Here is a 20,659-nt window from a genome sequence, read left to right as displayed (position 1 = left end):
CTATGTTTCTATTTTGTAGCTACTTTTTTTGTTTGTTAAAACTAAGAGCATCCTATTGCAAATTCATCAATTGGCATAAGGTGTAAAGTAAATAAAATGGCCTTAAAACGTGCAGGAACTTGCCATTAGATTTGTCTGAGGCTCCCACCAGTTTATTTTGGCAATCGACCAAAAACCTTATGTTTACAGAAAGTACCTGATGGTCCCTAATGTCTCCTACAAGTGGACATGGTAGCCTATTGCCTCCTCCCCCTAATAAAATATGTAAGGCTATATGCACATCTGCATTCAGGAGCTTTGTTGCAGGCACAAACAATGAAGCTAGATGATTTGTGTCACAATGGACACCAACGGGTCCCACTGACGTTGAATTGGGTCTGTTGGGTTCTGTCTGGTGTTTTGCAGTAGTTGAGCGGAGAAAAGATTCCCTCTTGCAGTATTTTTCTACTCCCAATTTCTGTCATTTACCGTATATGGATTCTGCAAATACAGCTCCAAACACTAATGTGAACAGCTCTGTAGAAGAGATGGTTTAGCAAACAGCTACTGTACAGAAGTGTACAGAATTATTTTTCTGCAGAATATGCTTACTTTTTTATCAATTTCCAAAACTCCAACCAGGGATAATGGGAACACATTGAAAACTGCAAAGTAAAACATCACATTTGGCTGAAAGAAAAATAAAAGAGAATTAAAAGTTAATTCATAAAACCTTATGTGCATTTCTCCAATTATTTTGGGTCAGGAGCTACCATCTGTCTCCACGGTAACAGTATAGGTGTGTAGTCTTTTTTGGAAGATTAACAAAAAGACTGTGGGGGAGATTTATCAAAACCTGTGCAGAGGAAGAGTGGTGCAGTTGCCCATAGCAACCAATCAGATTGCTTCTTTCATTTTCCACAGGCCTCTAAAGAGGCCTGTGGAAAATGAAAGAAGCAATCTGATTGGTTGCTATGGGCAACTGCACCACTCTTCCTCTGCACAGGTTTTGATAAATCTCCCCCTGTAAGATCAGACTGTACAGGATTTATTTGTAGTCTGTCACCATGGAGACATATAGATCTGCCTATGAGCTGTAAACACATAACAAGAAATCTTAAATCTAGTCTATTAACAAAGTTGCTTCTTTTTTATACAAGATACAGTATCTAACATAAGAGAGTCCACCCCCCACATTCTTTATAAATGTATTATTCTATCTTTTCAAGTGACAACACTTAAGAAATGCCCCTCTGCTACAATGTAATGTAGTGAGTGCACAGCCTATAACAATGTTCAATGTTGTGTCCCCTCAAAATAACTCAACACACAGCCATTAATGTCTAACAAAAGTGAGAACACCCCTCCAAGTGTCCAAATTGGGCCCAATTAGTCATTTTCCCTCCCCTGGGATGTGGGGAGGGAATAAAATCATGAATAAAATTGTAGAGCAGTTTTTTGTGGTGCAAAGAAATTTAACAGTCAAAACTTAAAGGGGTACTCCGCCCCTAGACATCTTATCCCCTATCCAAAGGATAGGGGACAAGATGTCAGATCGCCGGGGTCCCGCTGCTGGGGACCCCAGGGATCACTGCTGCGGCATCCCGCTATCATTACTGCGCAGAGCGAGATCGCTCTGCACGTAATGATGGGCAATACAGGGGCCGGAGCATCGTTACGTCATGGCTCCGCCCCTCGTGACATCACGGCCCGCCCCCGTCAATACAAGACTATGGGAAGGGGTCGTCACGCCCCCTGCCATAGACTTGCATTAAGGGGACGGGCCGTGATGTCATGAGGGGCGGAGCCATGAAGTCACGCTGCTCCGGCCCCTGTATCGCCCGTCATTACGCACAGAGCGAACTCGCTCTGCGCAGTAATGATAGCGGGGTGCTGCAGCAGCGATCCCCGGGGTCCCCAGCAGTGGGACCGCGGTGATCTGACATCTTATCCCCTATCCTTTGGGGATCACGCACAGAAAGAAGGGCACTTGTCCAAAAAAGGGCATTTGTCCAAAGAAGAAGAAGAAAAAAAAAAAGGAAGTATTTTTTCTTGAAAGTACTCAGATCGGCCAAAATCTTCATTTTTCCGTAATTTTTGATAAGCTGGGCAGTACTGCGGCCGCTGACGTCAGAGTGCCAGTTACCCCGCCTGAGCCATATCACATACCTGATTTTCCGAAATACAATTTTTCTGGACAGACTTTATCACTAGTGTCTGTTGGGGAATATCCCAAGCAATATACCTGTTGAAGAAAAAAAAATTATATAATATTGTTTCCCAGCACAAAAAGTTAATGCTCTATTGCAGTTTCTTAACTCAATTCCTTTTCAAGGTCTCCAACAAGTCATGTGTTAAGGATTTCCTTAGTATTTCACATATAATTATGATCTGCGATATGTTCAGAGGCTGAAATCTGAGGTGGAATTTTGGCTGTGGAAATTCCAGAAATTCTACCATGTGTACAGGGCTAAAGAATCCCCTTGAAAACAATGGGAGGCTGCTTCACTGAAATTTTAAAGCAGAATTTCTCAGCTCAGCTATTCCAAAAGTGTGAATGGGTCCTCAGCTATGTTCAGACAGAAAATTTCCACAATTCTGTTCTGCCAAAATTTAAGCCCCATTGAGTTCAATAGGATTCTGTCTGCAATTCCGCAAAATTTTAAGACTGGACTGTCTAAATAGGATAACGGAATCCCATTAAACATAATATGCAGTAAATTCTGGCAGAATTCTGCTGTGTGAATATGGCCTAAGAGTTCTCTGTATGGGATAAGCCAAATCAGGGTTTTTACTTTATCCTTCTAATTCATGAGAAATTCTTGCCATAAAAAATACCACAGAATCCAAAAAAAGAAAATCAATTTATCCACCTAAAAACGTAATCTTTATGGGCACAGTATAAAAAGCCCCTTCGTTTAGAAGCAAACAATTTATTTTAGTATTCAAGTAGTTTCCTTATTGGCCATCTGTGTAGATAACATGGTGGTAACCAATGCATAAGTATAGCAGCATTAATAATTTGCACCCTGACAAAAGGTTAGCATGGTAGCTGCAAGGTATTCACTTGGATGTCCCAGTGATAGCCAGGGAAAGGATGTGAATGGGTTAGTTCAGATGGGAATAAGGTGGACACAACTCCTGGCCCAACCACAGGTCTAATACCCCAATCTGACAGCATCATAGGGATATACAGTGCTGTCAGTCTGGGTCATTACACCTGTGGTCAGGCCAGGACTTGCGGCTATAATAAGTATTCAGAAATGCTCCTGTATTGTGCTTATCTGGAACTAAGCTGTGTGTTTGTAATGCCTTTTCCCCTCCTTTTCTCTTTTAAGCCAAAGTCAAGAGAGTATCTGAAAGAATGGAAAAGGTATAAAATATAGATTAAGACTTCTCTCTTTTGAGCTGACATCCTGGTTTGTGTGTCTCCAGCATTCGACAACTGAGCACATTTTATATATTTTGCACAATTACCTGAATTTTCTGTATGACCCAAGATAGACCTGCTGTAAAGTTTCCCCAGTATCAGCTGCAATACGAAGTAACCAGTTGTGGGCAGTTATAGCAATAAGTGAGGAGGTGTAGTCTGAAGACTGAGGAAGAGGTTCCCCCTGAAGAGTAAAGTTTAGAAAATAAAAATCACAATCACAAAACACATTATACACAAACAGGTCACAGACCTAATAAAAATATTTTATATTTGTAGCTGGTACTATGACATTTTTCCTTAAAGTGGGGTCCCCCTGAGAGGTCCTCTTTGAAGGGCATTCCGGTCTATTTGAAAAAAAAAAAAAAAAAGATGAAAAAAAATTGTTATTAAAGGGGTAGTCCAGTGGTGAAAAACTTATCCCCTATCCTAAGGATAGGGGATAAGTTTGAGATCGCGGGGGGTCCGACCGCTGGGGCCCCCTGCGATCTCTCTGTACGGGGCCCTGGCTCTCCGCCCAGATAGCGGGTGTCGACCCCCGCACGAAGCGGCGGCCGACACGCCCCCTCAATACATCTGAATGGCAGAGCCGGAGATTGGCGAAGGCAGCGCTTCGGCTCAGCCATAGAGTTGTATTGAGGGGCGTGTCGGCCGCCGCCTCCTGCGGAGGCCGACACGCCCCCTTCCCGCGGGCTGTCGGGGCTCCGTACAGGAGATCGCGGGGGGCTCCAGCGGTCGGACCCCCCGCGATCTGCAACTTATCCCCTATCCTTAGGATAGGGGATAAGTTGCTCACCACTGAGTCACCACTAGACTACTCCTTTAACAATTATTATTACTGGAGAGAGAAGGGTATCAATAAGGTACCCCATTTATTTGAAGAGGGGAATTTGAAGAGGTGGACACAAATTTGTCATGAGTTTGGGTTAGAGGAAGAGAAGAAATTAGCTTATTTGCAAGTGAAAGAAGTATGGGTGAAGGATAAGGTGGGAAGAGTTGGGGGGAGGGGGTTGTGGGTGTATTATTACTCCAATTGTTTGTCTTTGACGTACAAAATTTATAATACAATAAAGAAAAAAAAAAAACACTATTATTATTTGTTGTTATGAGCAGAGAAAGGGTGGGGAAAATCCCTGTAGTTACCACTCCATTTGTTCCTGCTCCAGTAACCACATGATGGAAATGCTACAATGATGTCCCTGTACACTGTGCACGTGAAGCTGCAGCCATCACTGGCCTTAGCTCCAGCCTCACATGCACAATGTAATCATAGCATTTCCATCTACTGGAGCATCTGCTTCGCTGGAGCAGCATCAAGCTGAGTGGTAACTACAGGGGTGGGGGGGACTGACCCCATTTCCTGAGCATAGCCAATAAAAAGTCTTTTAAATAGCTTAACATAATGTTATGAATCGAGTCAATTTCTTTGTGGGAGGAAGCTACAGATCATAAAGGATTCTTACCAGTGGACACTCACAAAGCATTGCATCTTCAATTTTCTCTGACTTTACACATCGAGGCATTTCATACAGCTGTTTTGGTTTATTTCCAATACTGTAATAAAAATTTTGTAAAAAACAGCAATTAACAACAATTGTTATCATTAGAGAAAATGAGGCCAAATCTTAGCAGGACACACAAGGTGTTTGGGGGCCTCCCAACAAAAAAAAAAAACACATGCATACTTGACTGAGCTAAGCACATGTGTATAAGGTTGGTTGGAAAGAATCAGCTGAATAAGCAGCTATAGACATTCTAATGGAAACAAAAGAAAACAGAAGCGCTTCCATGTGCGGGATCATCAATATATATGTGGAAATGAGGTGGTGAGTATTAAAGGGTACCTCTCATCAAATAAACTTTTGATATACGGTATTTTAGATTAATTAATGTTGAATAACTTTCCAATAGCATGTTAATGAAAAATATGCTTCTTTCTATTGTATTTTTCCCGATCAGTCCTGTCAGCAAGCATTTCTGACTCATGCTGGAGTCCTAAACACTCAGAGCTGCCAGCCTGCTTTGTTCACAGCCAAACAGGCTGTGAACAAAGCAGGCTGGCAGCTCTGAGTGTTCTCCTTTGTGAACAAAGCAGACTGGCAGCTCGTAGTGTTTAGGACTCCAGCATGAGTCTGAAATGCTTGCTGCCAGGACTGGTAGGGAGACCCCTAGTGGTCATTTCTTCAAAGTGGAAAATTAAATAGAAAGAAGCATATTTTTTAATAACATGCAATTGTAAAGTTATTCTGCATACATTAATCTATAATATATCAAAAGTTTTTTTGATGAGAGGTACCCTTTAAGCTCACCTTATGCTGTTGTGCACTTCCGAGGCACAACGCTCAAAACAGCATAGAATGGAGATAGCATGTGTTGCTTCAAGGCTGCAGCAGGCTTCCCACGTTGGGCTGGCATGTAATGGATACAGGGAGAGAGCACAATCAAAATTGAGGGAAGTAATCCCGCGCTGAAAAAACTCCAGGACCAGATGAGTAGATAAGGAGTAAGAATTTTATTAAAACATACATACAACGTGTTTCAAATCCGGTATGGCTTTTTCATTGCCAGATGAAAAAGCCATACCGGCTTTGAAACGCGCTGTATGTTTAAATAAAATTCTTACTCCTTATCTACTCATCTGGTCCTGGAGTTTTGGCAGCGCAAGATTACTTCCCTCAATTTCGATTGTGCTCTCTCCATGTATAGACATTCTAATGGCATCTAAGCCCAATGTCTATCTTATCACGATTTGTTGTGTCAGCTGAATACCATGTTATGAACCGTGGCAGGCTGAGGAGAGTCTGGTTCTTAAGTTATACAACAAGTTTACTGAAAAAAAAATATTATATATATAAATTTCCAACAGTTTGAAAACATCAGCAAGCTGCATGTAGCTAGGATTAAATCTGTTTTTATAGAATTGTCAGAACATAGATAAAACAAAAAAGCAACAATATAGAGGACAGTTTCCTATAGACATTAAACCAAGTCATTTTGTACTATACTTCTCCTCCTATACGTCAACTATCCAAAGCTTTTTTTTTTTATTTATAGTCCTGCTCTAGACAATATGTAAACTAAACACCATGGGGCGGGTAAAAAAAACTGAGGGGAAAAAAAAGTTATTGTTTTGGGAGAGGGAATATGGAACAAATGTCCTTTTCCTCTTGAGCCTAAAATGGCCTAATAAAATACGGTAAACCATGACCAACCGCTCACCTTCTCCAGAATACTTCAGAGCTGCCACTGGTCTCTGCCATCATCTCTTCAGTTCTCATGATAATTTGTGGTTGTACAAGCCACTAACCTAGAGAGAACCAATGGGATGACCATTTTTGCTCCTGCCAACAGACGTGTTGCTTCAGGTCTTTCTTAAGTGCTGGATTTTGAGGCATCCCCACCAAATATGGACCAAGGTGGCTTCTTCTGTATCACATGGGCAAAAACAATTGGATTCTTGAGGGTACATCCTATGTACCTCTACCGGGCATCAGTACTAATGTGAGATCATATTATAATTATTCTCCCTGACAAAGGATGCGGATGAGAGGCCATGGAGTTTCTCTAAGGAAACTCTAAAATACTTTTCCCATTTGGTGAAAAGCTGAATGTAGCTATGAATGACACAGTCACATACCTTTCACCCAGTTTTGGGGTTATAATGGAGCCATGTCAGTTATGCTCGATCTATTTTTGAATAGACACTGGGGAATTCTTATGGACCCCACTGGCTTTAATGGAGTTGGATGGAGTTTTTTTTTTTGGCAAGAAATACAAAGCTGACTACGCTATTCTTGCCGTAAAAATAGTTAAAAAGCCATCAGACACACGTGTAAAGTGAGCCCAAAATATATACTTACAATTACATTCATTACCTGCTGTAACAACAGCCAAAGTTAGCAAAATAAATTCTTCCATTTACATAGTTGATTGCCGCCCTCGAGTGCTTGCTCCAGACTTTCTTAAATTTGGTATTTTTCTGAAAAAGAATAATTTAGAACATATTGTATTTATTTTTTATTATTTTTATTGGCAGTACAAAACATTACATTTTTCTCTATAATTACTATACATGGTCACAGCATGGTCACAGGCCTGGAATAATTTTAAAGAGTACCTCTCATTAACTTGATAAATTTTATAATCCTCCCAGTTCACTGCCGCCATCATGATAAACTAACCCCTGGCTTTATTTTTTATTATTCTTTAGTTTTCTACCTTGATACTGCTCTGTATTTTCTGCTCAGGTTCAGGTTCACGTTCACAGACTGGGAAGGGGCATTACCCAGCAGGCGTAACATCATCTGAAACCATACAGGAGAGAACTTCCTCTCTCACTCTGCTACACAAAGCCCAGAACAGTTCACTGTGCGAGATGAGCTATGATTGACTAAGGCTGCACCCCCCTCCCCACTCCAGTTTGGATTTGCATTTCCTGTGTTTAGACTTCTGCCAGGCCAGGAGTATAAAGTCTGTGCAAAAGATGCAGGGAAATGTGGAAATGTGCTCTGGACAAGTAGGGAGATACCTAGTGCCAGCTTTTTTAAACACAAATAAAACATAAAAAATACTTTGTTTAAAGAAAGTTAGAAAGATTTGTTTTATTTACCATAAGGAGTGCAATAGCAAAAAAATTTTTAATGAGAGTGACCATTTAAGCTGTATTTTGTTTATTGTCTATACCCACATGTGGATTTTCTGATGCAGAATCACATGTACAAAACTGCAGCTTTTCTATGGAAAATACATAGTGTAACTGTCCTGTTTGAAAGTATCCTAAGGCTAGGAACAGACAACTTTTGCTTTGTTTATTTATTTATTGCCAAAAAAAAAAGGGGGGGGGGGGGGGGGGAACTATTACCTGGCATAAGATTTTCCTTAAAATGTCCATGTTGATCCTGTGATTAGTGTAGGAAGCTTTTGGGAAGGATCCTATGCACCTTCTGCTGGCGAGGATGCAGACATTTTTCACTGTTCCGGCCCTTGAAATGGATGCTCTGCAGGTCCTTAGTGGCGCCATTGCTGAAGTGTCTACCAGCGCTTAGAGAATATTAATGTACTTTACATTTCATAATTGTAACATTTAACTCCACGATGGCTCGTCTTCAGCACAACAACAAGGGATTAGGAGGTCTGAAAAAGCAAACGTAGGAGAGAGAGAGATTCTTGCTGAACATGGCAGAGTATCTGCAGTTTCTAGAAGTAAAACCACAACTGCAAATTCGTACCAAGCGGTGTGGATTTGCTTTTACAAAATTTGGTGGGGAAAAAGTCACTGGGAGGCTGTGTAATTCATGTTAGTATAATATTAATGATACAAAAAAGAAGGTTGCAGGAGCTCTCTTGGTAAAAAAGAAAAAATGGAGGCTCTTAGCGCAATTTTTGATTAAAATGTGCCCTCCATCCACCACGCGGAGATGGCCTCATTTCGGATGGGACTCTAATACTAATTCCACTCACCTCTGCTGGGTATATGGCCTCTGACTGGGTAATATGCTGGATCCACTATAAATTAAAAAATCCTCCTGTGAATAGGGAGGGGCGCACAGCTACAGAGGGTGCCACTCCATCTAACTTGCACAGCAAAAACAAAAAAGAAAAATAGCCAGCACAACTACCTAATACACAGGTGCACGCTGCTGTGGAAAATACTAAGTATACAAGAAAGAAGGTTGAAGCAGCACTCTTGGTCAAAAAAATGGAGGCTCATAGTGCACTTTTTGATCAAAACGTGTCCCCCATCCACCACGCGGTAATATTAATCATGTCTTCTCTCACCACATGTTCATAGCTCACTTGTGTTGTAGGTTTCGGTTTCATTACACTTTTTTCTTTCTGCACCAACATTTAAATGGAAACTGTCAGATCCAAAAACTTTTTACTGGTGAAAATTAAAGACCTTTGTTGTTTACAACTTTTTCAATATTTAATAAAGAAAATGGCTCCTGAAAACCCCACCACTAAAGCTAGGTTCACATTTGACCGGTAAAGGGTCCGATAGTTTTTTATTTTATTTTTTTTTTTAGATGATAGGACCCTAAATTAGGTCGGATGCAAGTGGCTACTATGAGGTCCCGACGGACCCCATTCACTTGCAGGGGGCCCGTTGGTGATCCAGTAATTTTACAGGAATTTAGCTGAGAAAAAAAATTGTGATAGCACTATTTTTTTCTCCGCTATACTCCTGTTCTTCTGGCCGGATTCCTGACGGAACTCCGAATAGCGGAGTCCGACGGCAATGTGAACAAGGCCTAAAGGTCCCCATACCTACTGGGACACTAACCAGTCCTGCATCCTGCAGTCAAAAAAAGCGCATATTTGGTCACTTTTTATACCATTAAAAAATGAATAAAAAGTGATCAAAAAGTCCGATCAAAACAAAAATCATATCGATAAAAACTTCAGATCACGGCGCAAAAAAATGAGTCCTCATACCGCCCTGTACGTGGAAAAATAAAAAAAGTTATAGGGGTCAGAAGATGACATTTTTAAACGTATAAATTTTCCTGCATGTAGTTATGATTTTTTCCAGAAGTACGACAATATAAATCTATATAAGTAGGGTATCATTTTAATCGTATGGACCTACAGAATAATGATAAGGTGTAATTTTTACCGAAATATGCATTGCGTAGAAACGGAAGCCCCCAAAATGTACAAAATGGCATTTTTTCTTCGATTTTGTCGCACAATGATTTTTTTTTTCCTTTTCGACGTGCATTTTTGGGTAAAATGACTAATGTCACTGCAAAGTAGAATTGGCGACGCAAAAAATAAGCCGTAATATGGATTTTTAGGTGGAAAATTGAAAGGGTTATGATTTTTAAAAGGTAAGGAGGAAAAAACGAAAGTGCAAAAATGGAAAAACCCAAAGTCCTTAAGGACCCGGGCATTTTTGTACATCTGACCACTGTAATTTTAAGCATTAATAACTCTGGGATGCTTTTACTTTTCATTCTGATTGCAAAAATTTTGTTGATACTTGCATCATTTCTTGGTTGAAAATTACAAAATTTGATGAAAAATTTTGCATTCTTTAATTTTTTTTATTTGAACCTCTCTGCTTGTAAGGAAAATAGACATATATTGATTCACATATACAATATGTCTACTTTATGTCTGCATCGTAAAGTTGACATGTTTTAACTTTTGGAAAACATCAGAGGGCTTCAAAGTTCAGCAGCAATTTTCAAATTTTTCACAAAATTTTCAAAAACGGAAATTTTCAGGGACCAGTTCAGTTTTGAAGTGGATTTGAAGGGCTTTCATATTAGAAACACCCCATAAATGACCCCTATATAAAAACTGCACCCCTCAAAGTATTCAAAATTACATTCAGTAAGTGTGTTAACCCTTTGGGTGTTTCAAAGCAATAGCAGCAAAGTGAAGCAGAGAATTCAAAATCTTCATTTTTTACACTCGCATGTTCTTGTAGACCCAGTTTTAGAATTTTTACAAAAGGGTAAAAGGAGAGAAGTCACCCTAAAATTAAGGAAATACCTCATATATGTATGTCAAGTGTTCGGCGGGCGCAGTAGAGGGCTCAGAAAGGAAGGAGCGACAATGAGATTTTGGAGAGTGAGTTTTTCTGAAATGGTTTTTGGGGGGCATGTCACGTTTAGGAAGCCCCTATGGTGCCAGAACAGCAAAAAAAAAAAAAAAAAACACATGGCATACTATTTTGGAAACTACACCCCTCAAGGAATGTAAAAAGGGGTCCAGTGAGCCTTAACACCCCACAGGTGTTTGACCACTTTTCATTAAAGTTGGATGTGTAAATGGAAAAACAAATTTTCACTAAAATGCTGTTTTTTCCCCAAATTTAACCAGGGGTGTGGAAATTTTATAAAAAACTACTTGTCCACGGGACTAAAATGTAGCAAAATCTACTTGTCCCTCATGACGATCCACTTGTCCGGCCAATTTTCGCTTTTACGCTCTCGTTTTTTCCTCCTCGCCCTATAATAGCCATAACTACCTACTATAATGACACCTTTTAATTTTTCAATAACATATTCTCTGAACCAAAAAAATATATAAATATATATTAAGGGAAGTGAAATTGAAATAGTAAAAGATAATTTTGCAGATTTGGTGGTTTTTCTTTTCTACGCCATTTACCTTGTGGTTGAGGTAACATGTTAGTTTTATACTTTAGGCCGCCTGATTACAGCGATACCAGATTTGTATCGTTTACGTCATGTTTTACTAATTCTGGACTTTTTCAAAATTTTTTTAATTGCCATTTTTTAACCCCTGTAGCTTTATTTTTTTTTTCCGCATACCAGGCTGTATGAGGGCTCATTTTTTGCGCCATAATCAGTTTTTTGTATCGGTACCATTTTGGCATTGATCTGACTTTTTAATCGCTTTTTAACTTTTTTTTATGGGATATTATAAAAATTTCAAATGTGTGGTTTGGTATTTTTTTTTTACATTTACCGTACGGGATACATAATGTTATATTTTAATAGGTTGCACAATTACGCACGAAGCGATAACGAATAGGTTTATTTTTATTATGTTTACATGTTTTTATATAGGTAAAGGGGGTGATTTGAACTTTTAACATGGAAGGGGTTAATGCAGCGGTCTTCAAACTGTGGCCCTCCAGATGTTGCAAAACTACAACTCCCAGCATGCCCGGACAGCCAACGGCTGTCCTGGCATGTTGGGAATTGTAGTTTTGTAACATCTGGAGGGGCACAGTTTGAAGACCACTGGGTTAATATGTGTCTTTCAAACTTTTATTAAAACTTTTATTTATTATGATTTTTTTTTAACACTTTATTACACTTATATGAGGAATCATTCGATTCCTCAGACAGATGAATAGAGTTCTATTGAACTCTATTAATCTGTGTGCTCTGTGATCCATTGATAGAGCCTGGTCCAGCCTGGCTCTATCAATGACAGAGCTGGGACTAGAGGAGGCAGAGGTAAGTCCTCCGGCTACCTCCATAGTGGATCGCCCCCCTGCGATCGCGCTGCGGGGGGGCGATCCACCCCACTAGCCCACCAGGGAGCGTTCACATGTCCCTTTAGATGCCGCTGTCAGCTTTGACAGCGGCGATCTAAAGGGTTAATAGCCAGCCGCGGCGATCGCCACATGCTGGCTATTAGCGGCGGCCCCCGGCTACTGAGAACAGCCAGGGGCTGCAGAGTATGGAGCGGGCAGGAATCCCGAGCCCCCTCCATACATACTGCAGAGCGCCGCATGCATCTCCCCGTGCAGAGGCAGAGGACGCAGGTCTGCACGGGGAGAAATAAGCCACGCCCCCTCATCTCCCCCCGCACGTCTGCAGAGCAGGGGAGAGAAGACAAATACTGTACACAGCTTCTCATCTCCCCTGCTCTGCTTCCGAGGACACAGGCTGCAGAGTATGGAGCGGGCAGGAGTCGGGTGCCCGCTCCATACAGACTGCAGATCGCCGCGGCACTTGTCATGTCCGGCCCTGCTTGCCCGAAGCCGGGCTAAGGGCCGGACAAATTCACCTGCCCGGCGCCCAAAACTGCTAGTCCGGGGCGTCGGGCGATAGAAATTCCACATCCCTGTTTAACATTTTTTTACAAGGAGTAATAGGAGAAAATGTCCCCCAAAATTTGTAACCCCATTTCTTCTGAATATGGAAATACCCCATGTGTGGACATCAAGTGCACTGCGGGCACACTACAATGCTCAGAAAAGAAGGAGTCACATTTGGCTTTTGGAAAGCAAATTTTGCTGAAATGGTTTTTGGGGGGCATGTCGCATTTAGGAAGCTCCTCTGGTGCCAGAACAAAAAAAAAAAACAAGAAAAAAAAAAAAAAAAACACATGGCATACTATTTTGGAAACTACACCCGTTAAGGAATGTAACAAGGGGTCCAGTGAGCATTAACACCTCACAGGTGTTTGACGACTTTTTGTTAAAGTTGGATGTATAAATGAATTTTTTTTTTCACTAAAATGCTGGGTTTTCTCCAAATTTTATATTTTTACAAGGGGTAATAGTAGAAAATGCCCCCCAAAATTTGTAACCCCATTTCTTCTGAATTTGAAAATACCCCATGTGTGGACATCAAGTGCTCTGCTGGCGCACTACAATGCTCAGAAGAGAAGGAGCGCAATTGAGCTTTTGGAGAGAGAATTTGGTTGGAATAGAAGTTGGGGGCCTTGGGTGTTTACAAAGCCCCCCCATGGGGCCAAAACAAATAAAGGGTGCAGTGAGCATTTACACCCCACTGGCGTTTGACAGATCTTTGGAACAGTGGGCTGTGCAAATGAAAAATTACACTTTTCATTTTCACGGACCACTCTTTCAAAAATCTGTCAGACACCAGTGGTGTGTAAATGCTCACTGTACCCCTTATTACATTACGTGAGCGTTGTAGTTTCCAAAATGGGGTCACATGTGGGAGGTTCATTGTTCTGGCACTATGGGGGGCTTTGTAAACACACGTGGCCTTCAATTCTGGACAGATTTTTTCTCCAAAAGCCCAATGGTGCTCCTTCTCTTCTGAGCATTGTAGTGCGCCAGGAGAGCACTTTACATCTACATATGGGGTATTTTCTTTCTCAGAAGAAATGGGGTTACACATTTTGGGGGATTTTTTTCCTATTTTCCCTTGTGAAAAATTTTGGCTAACACCAGCATTTTAGTTAAAAAAAAAACTTTTTTTTCATTTTCCCATCCAACTTTAATGAAAATTCAGCAAACACTTGTGGGGTGTTAATGCTCACTATACCCCTTGTTACGTTCCGTTAGGGGTAGGGATCGACCGATATCGTTTTTTTAGGGCCGATACCGATAATCGGTGCAGGTTAGGGCCGATAGCCGATAACTTATACCGATATTCCGGTATAAGTTATCGGCTATTTAACCCCCTGCGACACCGCTGCAGATCATTGATTTAAAGCGGGCGCTTTAAATCAATGATCTGCAGTGGCTTTTGCGGGGCCATAGGCCGCCGCCGCCACCACCTGCTTCTCTCCCCTTACCTGTCAGGGTGGTCCAGGCCATCCATCCATCGTTCCTGTAGTGTCCGGGGGCGTTCCGGGTGGTCCGGTCCGGGCTGTCCTTCTCTGGCGGTCATCTTCTCCACTCCGGGCAGGCTCCGGCCTAGTACGCTGCATAGACGCCGCTGCACAGTGACGCCCGTGCGCAGCGACACACCTGACGTCACTACGTAGCGGCGTCTATGCAGCGTACTAGGCCGGAGCCTGCCCGGAGTGGAGAAGAAGACCGTGGGAGAAGAAGGACAGCCCGGACCGGACCACCCTCCACCCGGAACGCCCCCGGACACTACAGGAACGATGGATGGCCCGGACCACCCCCATTACGGGTAAGTTAAATTTTTTTATTGACTCGGAGGGTGGGGGAGGGGCCCGACCGGTATAACGGTATGGGAAAAAATCCATACCGGTATACCGCCTAGCATCACGGTGGGGGGTGCGACGCGGTGCGGTGGGTCGGGGGTGCGACGCGGTGCGGTGGGTCGGGGGTGCGGTGGGGGTCGCGGCGCGGTGGGGGCGGTGCGGGGGGCGGGGCATTATCGGCAACATAATCGCCGATACCGATAATGCCCAAAATCGTGATTAGCGGCCGATAATATCGGCCATACCGATAATCGGTCGATCCCTAGTTAGGGGTGTAGTTTCCAAAATGGGGTCACATGTGGGTATTTATTTTTTTGCGTTTATCTCAGAACCGCAGTAAAATCAGCCACCCCTGTGCAAATCACCAATTTAGGCCTCAAATGTACCGTATTTTTCGCCGTATAAGACGCACTTTTTCTTCCCCAAAACTGGGGGGGAAAAGTTGGTGCGTCTTATACGGCGAATACCTGCGGCCATCGATGGCCGGGACCCGCCGCTAATACAGGACATCACCGATCGCGGTGATGCCCTGTATTAACCCTTCAGACGCGCCGATCAAAGCTGACCGCCGGGTCTGAAGCGAAAATAACACTAACCCGGCTGCTCAGTCGGGCTGTTCGGGACCGCCGCGGTGAAATCGCTGCGTCCCGAACAGCTTACAGGACACCGGGAGGGACCTTACCTGCCTCCTCGGTGTCTTCTCCGTGCCGGGATCCCCTGCATGGCCGGCGCTCTCCTTCGACGTCATCACGTCGTCGCGCACGCCGTCATCCAATAGGAGCAGCGTGCGTAGTGGCGATGTGATGATGGTGACGGAGAGCGTGGATCCCGGGGAAGAAGTCCGGAGCGACAGGGACACCACGGGGACGCGGCGACAGCGATGGAGCGACATCCAGGGAACCGGTGACGGGTCCGGAGCGTCGGGGACACGTGAGTATTACCTCCTATACCAGTGGTCTTCAACCTGCGGACCTCCAGATGTTGCAAAACTACAACTCCCAGCATGCCCGGACAGCCAGCGGCTGTCCGGGCATGCTAGGAGTTGTAGTTTTGCAACATCTGGAGGTCTGCAGGTTGAAGACCACTGGTGGGTTCAGAATCGTAATTTTTTTTAGATTTGGCACCTATAAATTGGGTGCGTCTCATACGCCGGTGCGTCCTATAGGGCGAAAAATACGGTACATGGTGCGCTCTCACTCCTGAGCCTTGTTGTGCGTCCGCAGAGCATTTTACGCCCACATATGGGGTATTTCCGTACTCAGGAGAAATTGAGTTACAAATTTTGGGGGTTCTTTTTTTCCTTTCATTTCTTGTGAAAATAAAAAGTATGGGGCAACACCAGCATGTTAGTGTAAACATTTTTATTTTTTTTACATTAACAGGCTGGTGTATACCCCAACTTTTCCTTTTCATAAGGGGTAAAAGGAGAAAAAGCTCCCCCAAAATTTGTAGTGCAATTTCTACAGAGTACGGAAATACCCCATATGTGTCCCTAAACTGTTTCCTTGAAATACGGCAATGAGAGAGCGCCATGCGCATTTGAGGACTAAATTAGGGATTGCATAGGGGTGGACATAGGGGTATTCTATGCCAGTGATTCCCAAACAGGGTGCCTCCAGCTGTTGCTAAACTCCCAGCATGCCTGGACAGTAAGTGGCTGCCCGGAAATGCTGGGAGTTGTTGTTTTGAAACAGCTGGAGGCTCCGTTTTGGAAACACTGCCGTACGATACGTTTTTCATTTTTATTGGGGGGGGGGGGGGACAGTGTAAGGGGGTGTATATGTAGTGATAAACCCTTTATTATGTGTTAGTGTAGTGTAGTGTTTTTAGGGTACATTCGCACTGGCGGGGGTTTACAGTGAGTTTCCTGCTAGGAGTTTGTGCTGCGGCAGAACAGCTGTTTGCGCATGCTGGAGTTTTGCAACATCTGGAGGGCTACAGTTTAGAGACCACTGTATAGTGGTCTCCAAACTGTAGCCATCCAGATGTTGCTAGGCAACAGCTCACCCGTTTCAGCAGTCTGCAGCACGCCGCACCAGGGAGAGGATCGCTGCTGGTAAGGGACCTCCACCGCCGCCGGTCACACTACAGTTCCTCTGTCCTGCCTACCGTGGGTGGGCAAAACGGGGGAACCAAACTTTAACCCCCCCGCCCCCAATCTGCTATTGGTAGTTCGCTTCTGACCGACCAATAGCAGGGATAGGAGGGGTGGCACCCTTGCCACCTCACTCCTATCCCTTCATGGTCCGGTCCCCGTCCAACAAGCATTGGGGACCGGAATTACCACGGGCGTACAGGTACACCTTGGGTCCTTAAGTACCAGGGCTTCAGGGTGTACCTGTATGCCCTGGGTTCTTAAGTGGTTAAAGGCTCATCTCATCCTTTTGTAATAGACTTTAATGTTTAATTTATTATATACGTTGCTCTTTTTATTTTTTATTTTTTTTGTGCACAGTCTTTTTTTTTCTGTCAAAAAAAGGCAATAGAAACCAAATGGTTGACAAAGGATTGCAAAACAATCCCATAGACATCAATGGGATCCTTTTACATCCATTTGCAAAAGGCTTGAACGGTAAAAAATTTTATTTATTCTAGGCTCTTTTTGGAACACAGAGCTCTCTGCTGACATCACGAGCACAGTGCTCTCTGCTGACATCTCTGTCCATTTTAAGAACTGTCCAGAGTAGGAGAAAATCCCCATAGCAAACATATGCTGCTCTGGACAGTTCTTAAATTGGACAGAGATGTCGGCAGAGAGCACTGTGCTCTTGATTCAGCAGAGAGCTCTGTGTTTTAAAAAGAAAATAATTTCGTCTGTAGTTTTCAGCAGCTAATAAGTACTGGAAGGATTATTATTTTTAAGTAGAAGTAATTTAAATCTGTTTAACTTTCCACCAGAGTATCCCTTTAAATATTTAAAATCCATGAGTCAAAAGGATTATTGTAAATTTTAAAAGGGGGGCGGGGGGGTCCGCCTCTGTCTCTCAGCGCATGCTGGGAGTTGTAGTTCACCAAGATTAACTTTTATAGTAGAAACCCATACGATATAGGTATATGAGGTGCTTTCACACAGATTACGAGCACTGCACTGTGTATGAGGACCTATTAGGGGGTACGGTCTCATGCGCCAAACCGAAAATGATATTCATCCACATAAACATGATTGCCTTTGCAACATTTACTAAAAGCTCTATTTTTAGTATTTTCCAGCCAGGTGGGCCTCCAGCTGTTGCAAAACTACAACTCCCAACATGCCCGGACAGCCTTTGGCTGTCCGAGCATGCTGGGAGTTGTAGTTTTGCAACAGCTGAAGGCACCCTGGTGTGGAAATTTAGATGCATTAAGTAGCAGCAAAAGTTTCTGCACATATTGCTATTAAAATAGATACAATTAAGACAAACTTGCTGACGGTTTCCCTTTGTTTTAGGAGCCAATTCACTTTATAAATGTTGCACTGCTCTCACCTTCTTGCAGACTATATCTTATTGCTCCCCATAGCAATATGCATTAGTACAATCACAGACTCTCCATCCACCAGGGCGGCAGCATCACCCACTTCTTACCATCGATCACACATTTGAATGTTTGTAGCAAAGCCTTGAGAAGCCAGCGGCAGGCTATACTTCCGGGTTCAGCTCTCAGTCGGTGATGGGATTTGTAGTCTCTAACTGCCATGTTGTCTGCTGAGCTAGCGAGGCAAAAGACTACGTTGTCCGGCATGCAGTGCGGCACGTTGACGCTACGGGGAGATGTAAGAGCTGCTGCACAGTTCCGTTCCGTCTAGTATGGAGGCTGAGAAGGCTTAGCGGCTCTTCATTGCTGTCTATATGAATTGCGGCTGTAAAATGTGGTTTTAAAAGTATATTTTGTCCGGACATTTTCACTGGGAGATTGAAATCTGATAAAGCTGGCCACTTGTATATTTATATATCAGTGTTTCCCAACTAGGGTGCCTCCAGCTGTTGCAAACCTTCAACTCCAAGCATGCCCGAACAGTCTTCGACGAATAAAGCCTGACAGCCTGCATATCTGTATGTCAGTGTTTCCCAAGCAGTGTGCCTCCAGATAGTTGTAGTTTTGCAACAGCGGGAGGCACCCTGGTCTGGAAATACTGCTATTATTTTTTTTATTTTTTTTTATCAACTGATGCAAGAAAGTTAAACAGATTTTTAAAGGGGTAGTCCAGTGGTGAAAAACTTATCCCCTATCCTAAGGATAGGGGATAAGTTTGAGATCGCGGGGGGTCCGACCGCTGGGACCCCCTGCGATCTCTCTGTACGGGGCCCCGGCTCTCCGCTGAGATAGCGGGTGTCGACCCCCGCACGAGGCGGTGGCCGACACGCCCCCTCAATACATCTCTATGGCAGAGCCGGAGATTGCCGAAGGCAGCGCTTCGGCTCTGCCATAGAGTTGTATTGAGGGGGCGTGTCGGCCGCCGCCTCGTGCGGAGGTCGACACGCCCCCTTCCAGCGGGCTGTCGGGGCTCCGTACAGGAGATCGCGGGGGGCCCCAGGGGTCGGACCCCCCGCGATCTGCAACTTATCCTCTATCCTTAGGATAGGGGATAAGTTGCTCACCACTGAATCACCACTGGACTACTCCTTTAAGTTACTTCTATTAACCCCTTCAGGACCAAGCCCATTTTGGCCTTAAGGACCGAAGCGTTTATTGCACATCTGACCACTGTCAATTTAAGCATTAATAACTCTAAGACGCTTTTACCTTTCATTCTGATTCCGAGACTGTTTTTTCGTGACATATTCTACTTTATGTCAGTGGTAACATTTTGTCGATACTTGCATCGTTTCTTGGTGAAAAATTCCAAAATTTGATGAAAAAATTGAAAATTTTGCATTTTTTTTGTTAACTTTGAAGCTTTCTACTTGTAAGGAAAATTAATATTCCAAATAAATTATATATTGATTCACATATACAATATGTCTACTTTATGATTGCATCATAATGTTGACAAGTTTTTACTTTTGGAAGACATCAGAGGGCTTCAAACTATAGCAGCAATTTTCCAATTTTTCACAAAATTTTCAAAATCAAAATTTTTCAGGGACCAGTTCTGTTTTGAAGTGGCTTTGAAGGGTCTTCTTATTAGAAATCCCCCACAAATTACCCCATTATAAAAACTGCACCCCTCAAAGCATTCAAAAGGTTTGTTAACCCTTTAGGTGTTTCACAGGAATAGTAGCAAATTGAAGGAGAAAATTCAAAATAATTTTTTACACTGGCATGTTCTTGTAGACCCAGTTTTTGAATTTTTACAAGGGGTAAAAGGAGAGAAATCTTCCTAAAATGTGTAGCCCAATTTCTCTTGAGTAAGGAAATACCTCATATGTCTATGTCAAGTGTTCTGTGGATGCACTAGAGGGCTCAGAAGGAAAGGAGCGACAGTGGGATTTTGGAGAGTGAGTTTTTCTGAAATTGTTTTTTGTGGGGCATGTTACATTTAGGAAGCCCCTATGGTGCCAGAACAGCAAAAAAAACACATGGCATACTATTTTGGAAACTACACCCCTCAAGGCATGTAACAAGGAGTCCAGTGAGCCTTAGCACCCCACAGGTGTTTGACGACTTTTTGTTAAAGTTGGATGTGTAAATGATTTATTTATTTTTTTCCCACTAAAATGCTAGTTTTCCCCAAAATTTTACATTTTTACAAGGGATAATAGGACAAAATACCCCCCAAAATTTGTAACCCAATCTCTTCTGAATATGGAAATACCCCAAGTGTGGACGTCAAGTGCTCTGCTGGCACACTACAATGCTCAGAAGAGAAGGAGTCACATTTGGCTTTTGAAAAGCGAATTTTGCTGAAATGGTTTTTGGAGAGCATGTCGCATTTAGGAAGCCCCTATGGTGCCAGAACAGCAAAAAACACAC

The 20,659-nt window shown here is 43.0% G+C and overlaps 1 protein-coding gene across 13 annotated transcripts in view; it reads right to left on the bottom strand.

Moving 5' to 3' along the window:
- DCAF17 (DDB1 and CUL4 associated factor 17) overlaps window positions 1-18,475 on the bottom strand; it is a 41,272-nt gene extending 22,797 nt beyond the window's left edge. The window contains exons 1-8 of one of the 13 annotated variants that reach the window (XM_056534372.1): window positions 18,232-18,446; window positions 9,188-9,244; window positions 8,271-8,542; window positions 7,285-7,388; window positions 4,873-4,963; window positions 3,457-3,593; window positions 2,149-2,224; window positions 592-669 (exon numbers count right to left, since the gene is read on the bottom strand). In XM_056534372.1, the coding sequence (XP_056390347.1) occupies window positions 592-669; window positions 2,149-2,224; window positions 3,457-3,593; window positions 4,873-4,963; window positions 7,285-7,388; window positions 8,271-8,429 (645 nt within the window). In that variant the 5' untranslated portion in view covers window positions 8,430-8,542; window positions 9,188-9,244; window positions 18,232-18,446. Of the gene's footprint in view, window positions 1-591; window positions 670-2,148; window positions 2,225-3,456; window positions 3,594-4,872; window positions 4,964-7,269; window positions 7,389-8,270; window positions 8,543-9,187; window positions 9,245-18,231 lie in introns of those variants that run through there. The other 12 variants (XM_056534375.1, XR_008846953.1, XM_056534371.1 and 9 more) reach the window with 12 other exon arrangements.
- Window positions 18,476-20,659: the final 2,184 nt, after the last annotated feature.

This window comes from Hyla sarda, chromosome 8 (assembly GCF_029499605.1).
Source record: "Hyla sarda isolate aHylSar1 chromosome 8, aHylSar1.hap1, whole genome shotgun sequence".
Classification (NCBI taxonomy): Eukaryota; Metazoa; Chordata; class Amphibia; order Anura; family Hylidae; genus Hyla; species Hyla sarda.
The sequence above is the reverse complement of the archived record's forward strand: the minus strand, read 5'-3'. Positions and strand labels throughout refer to the sequence as shown.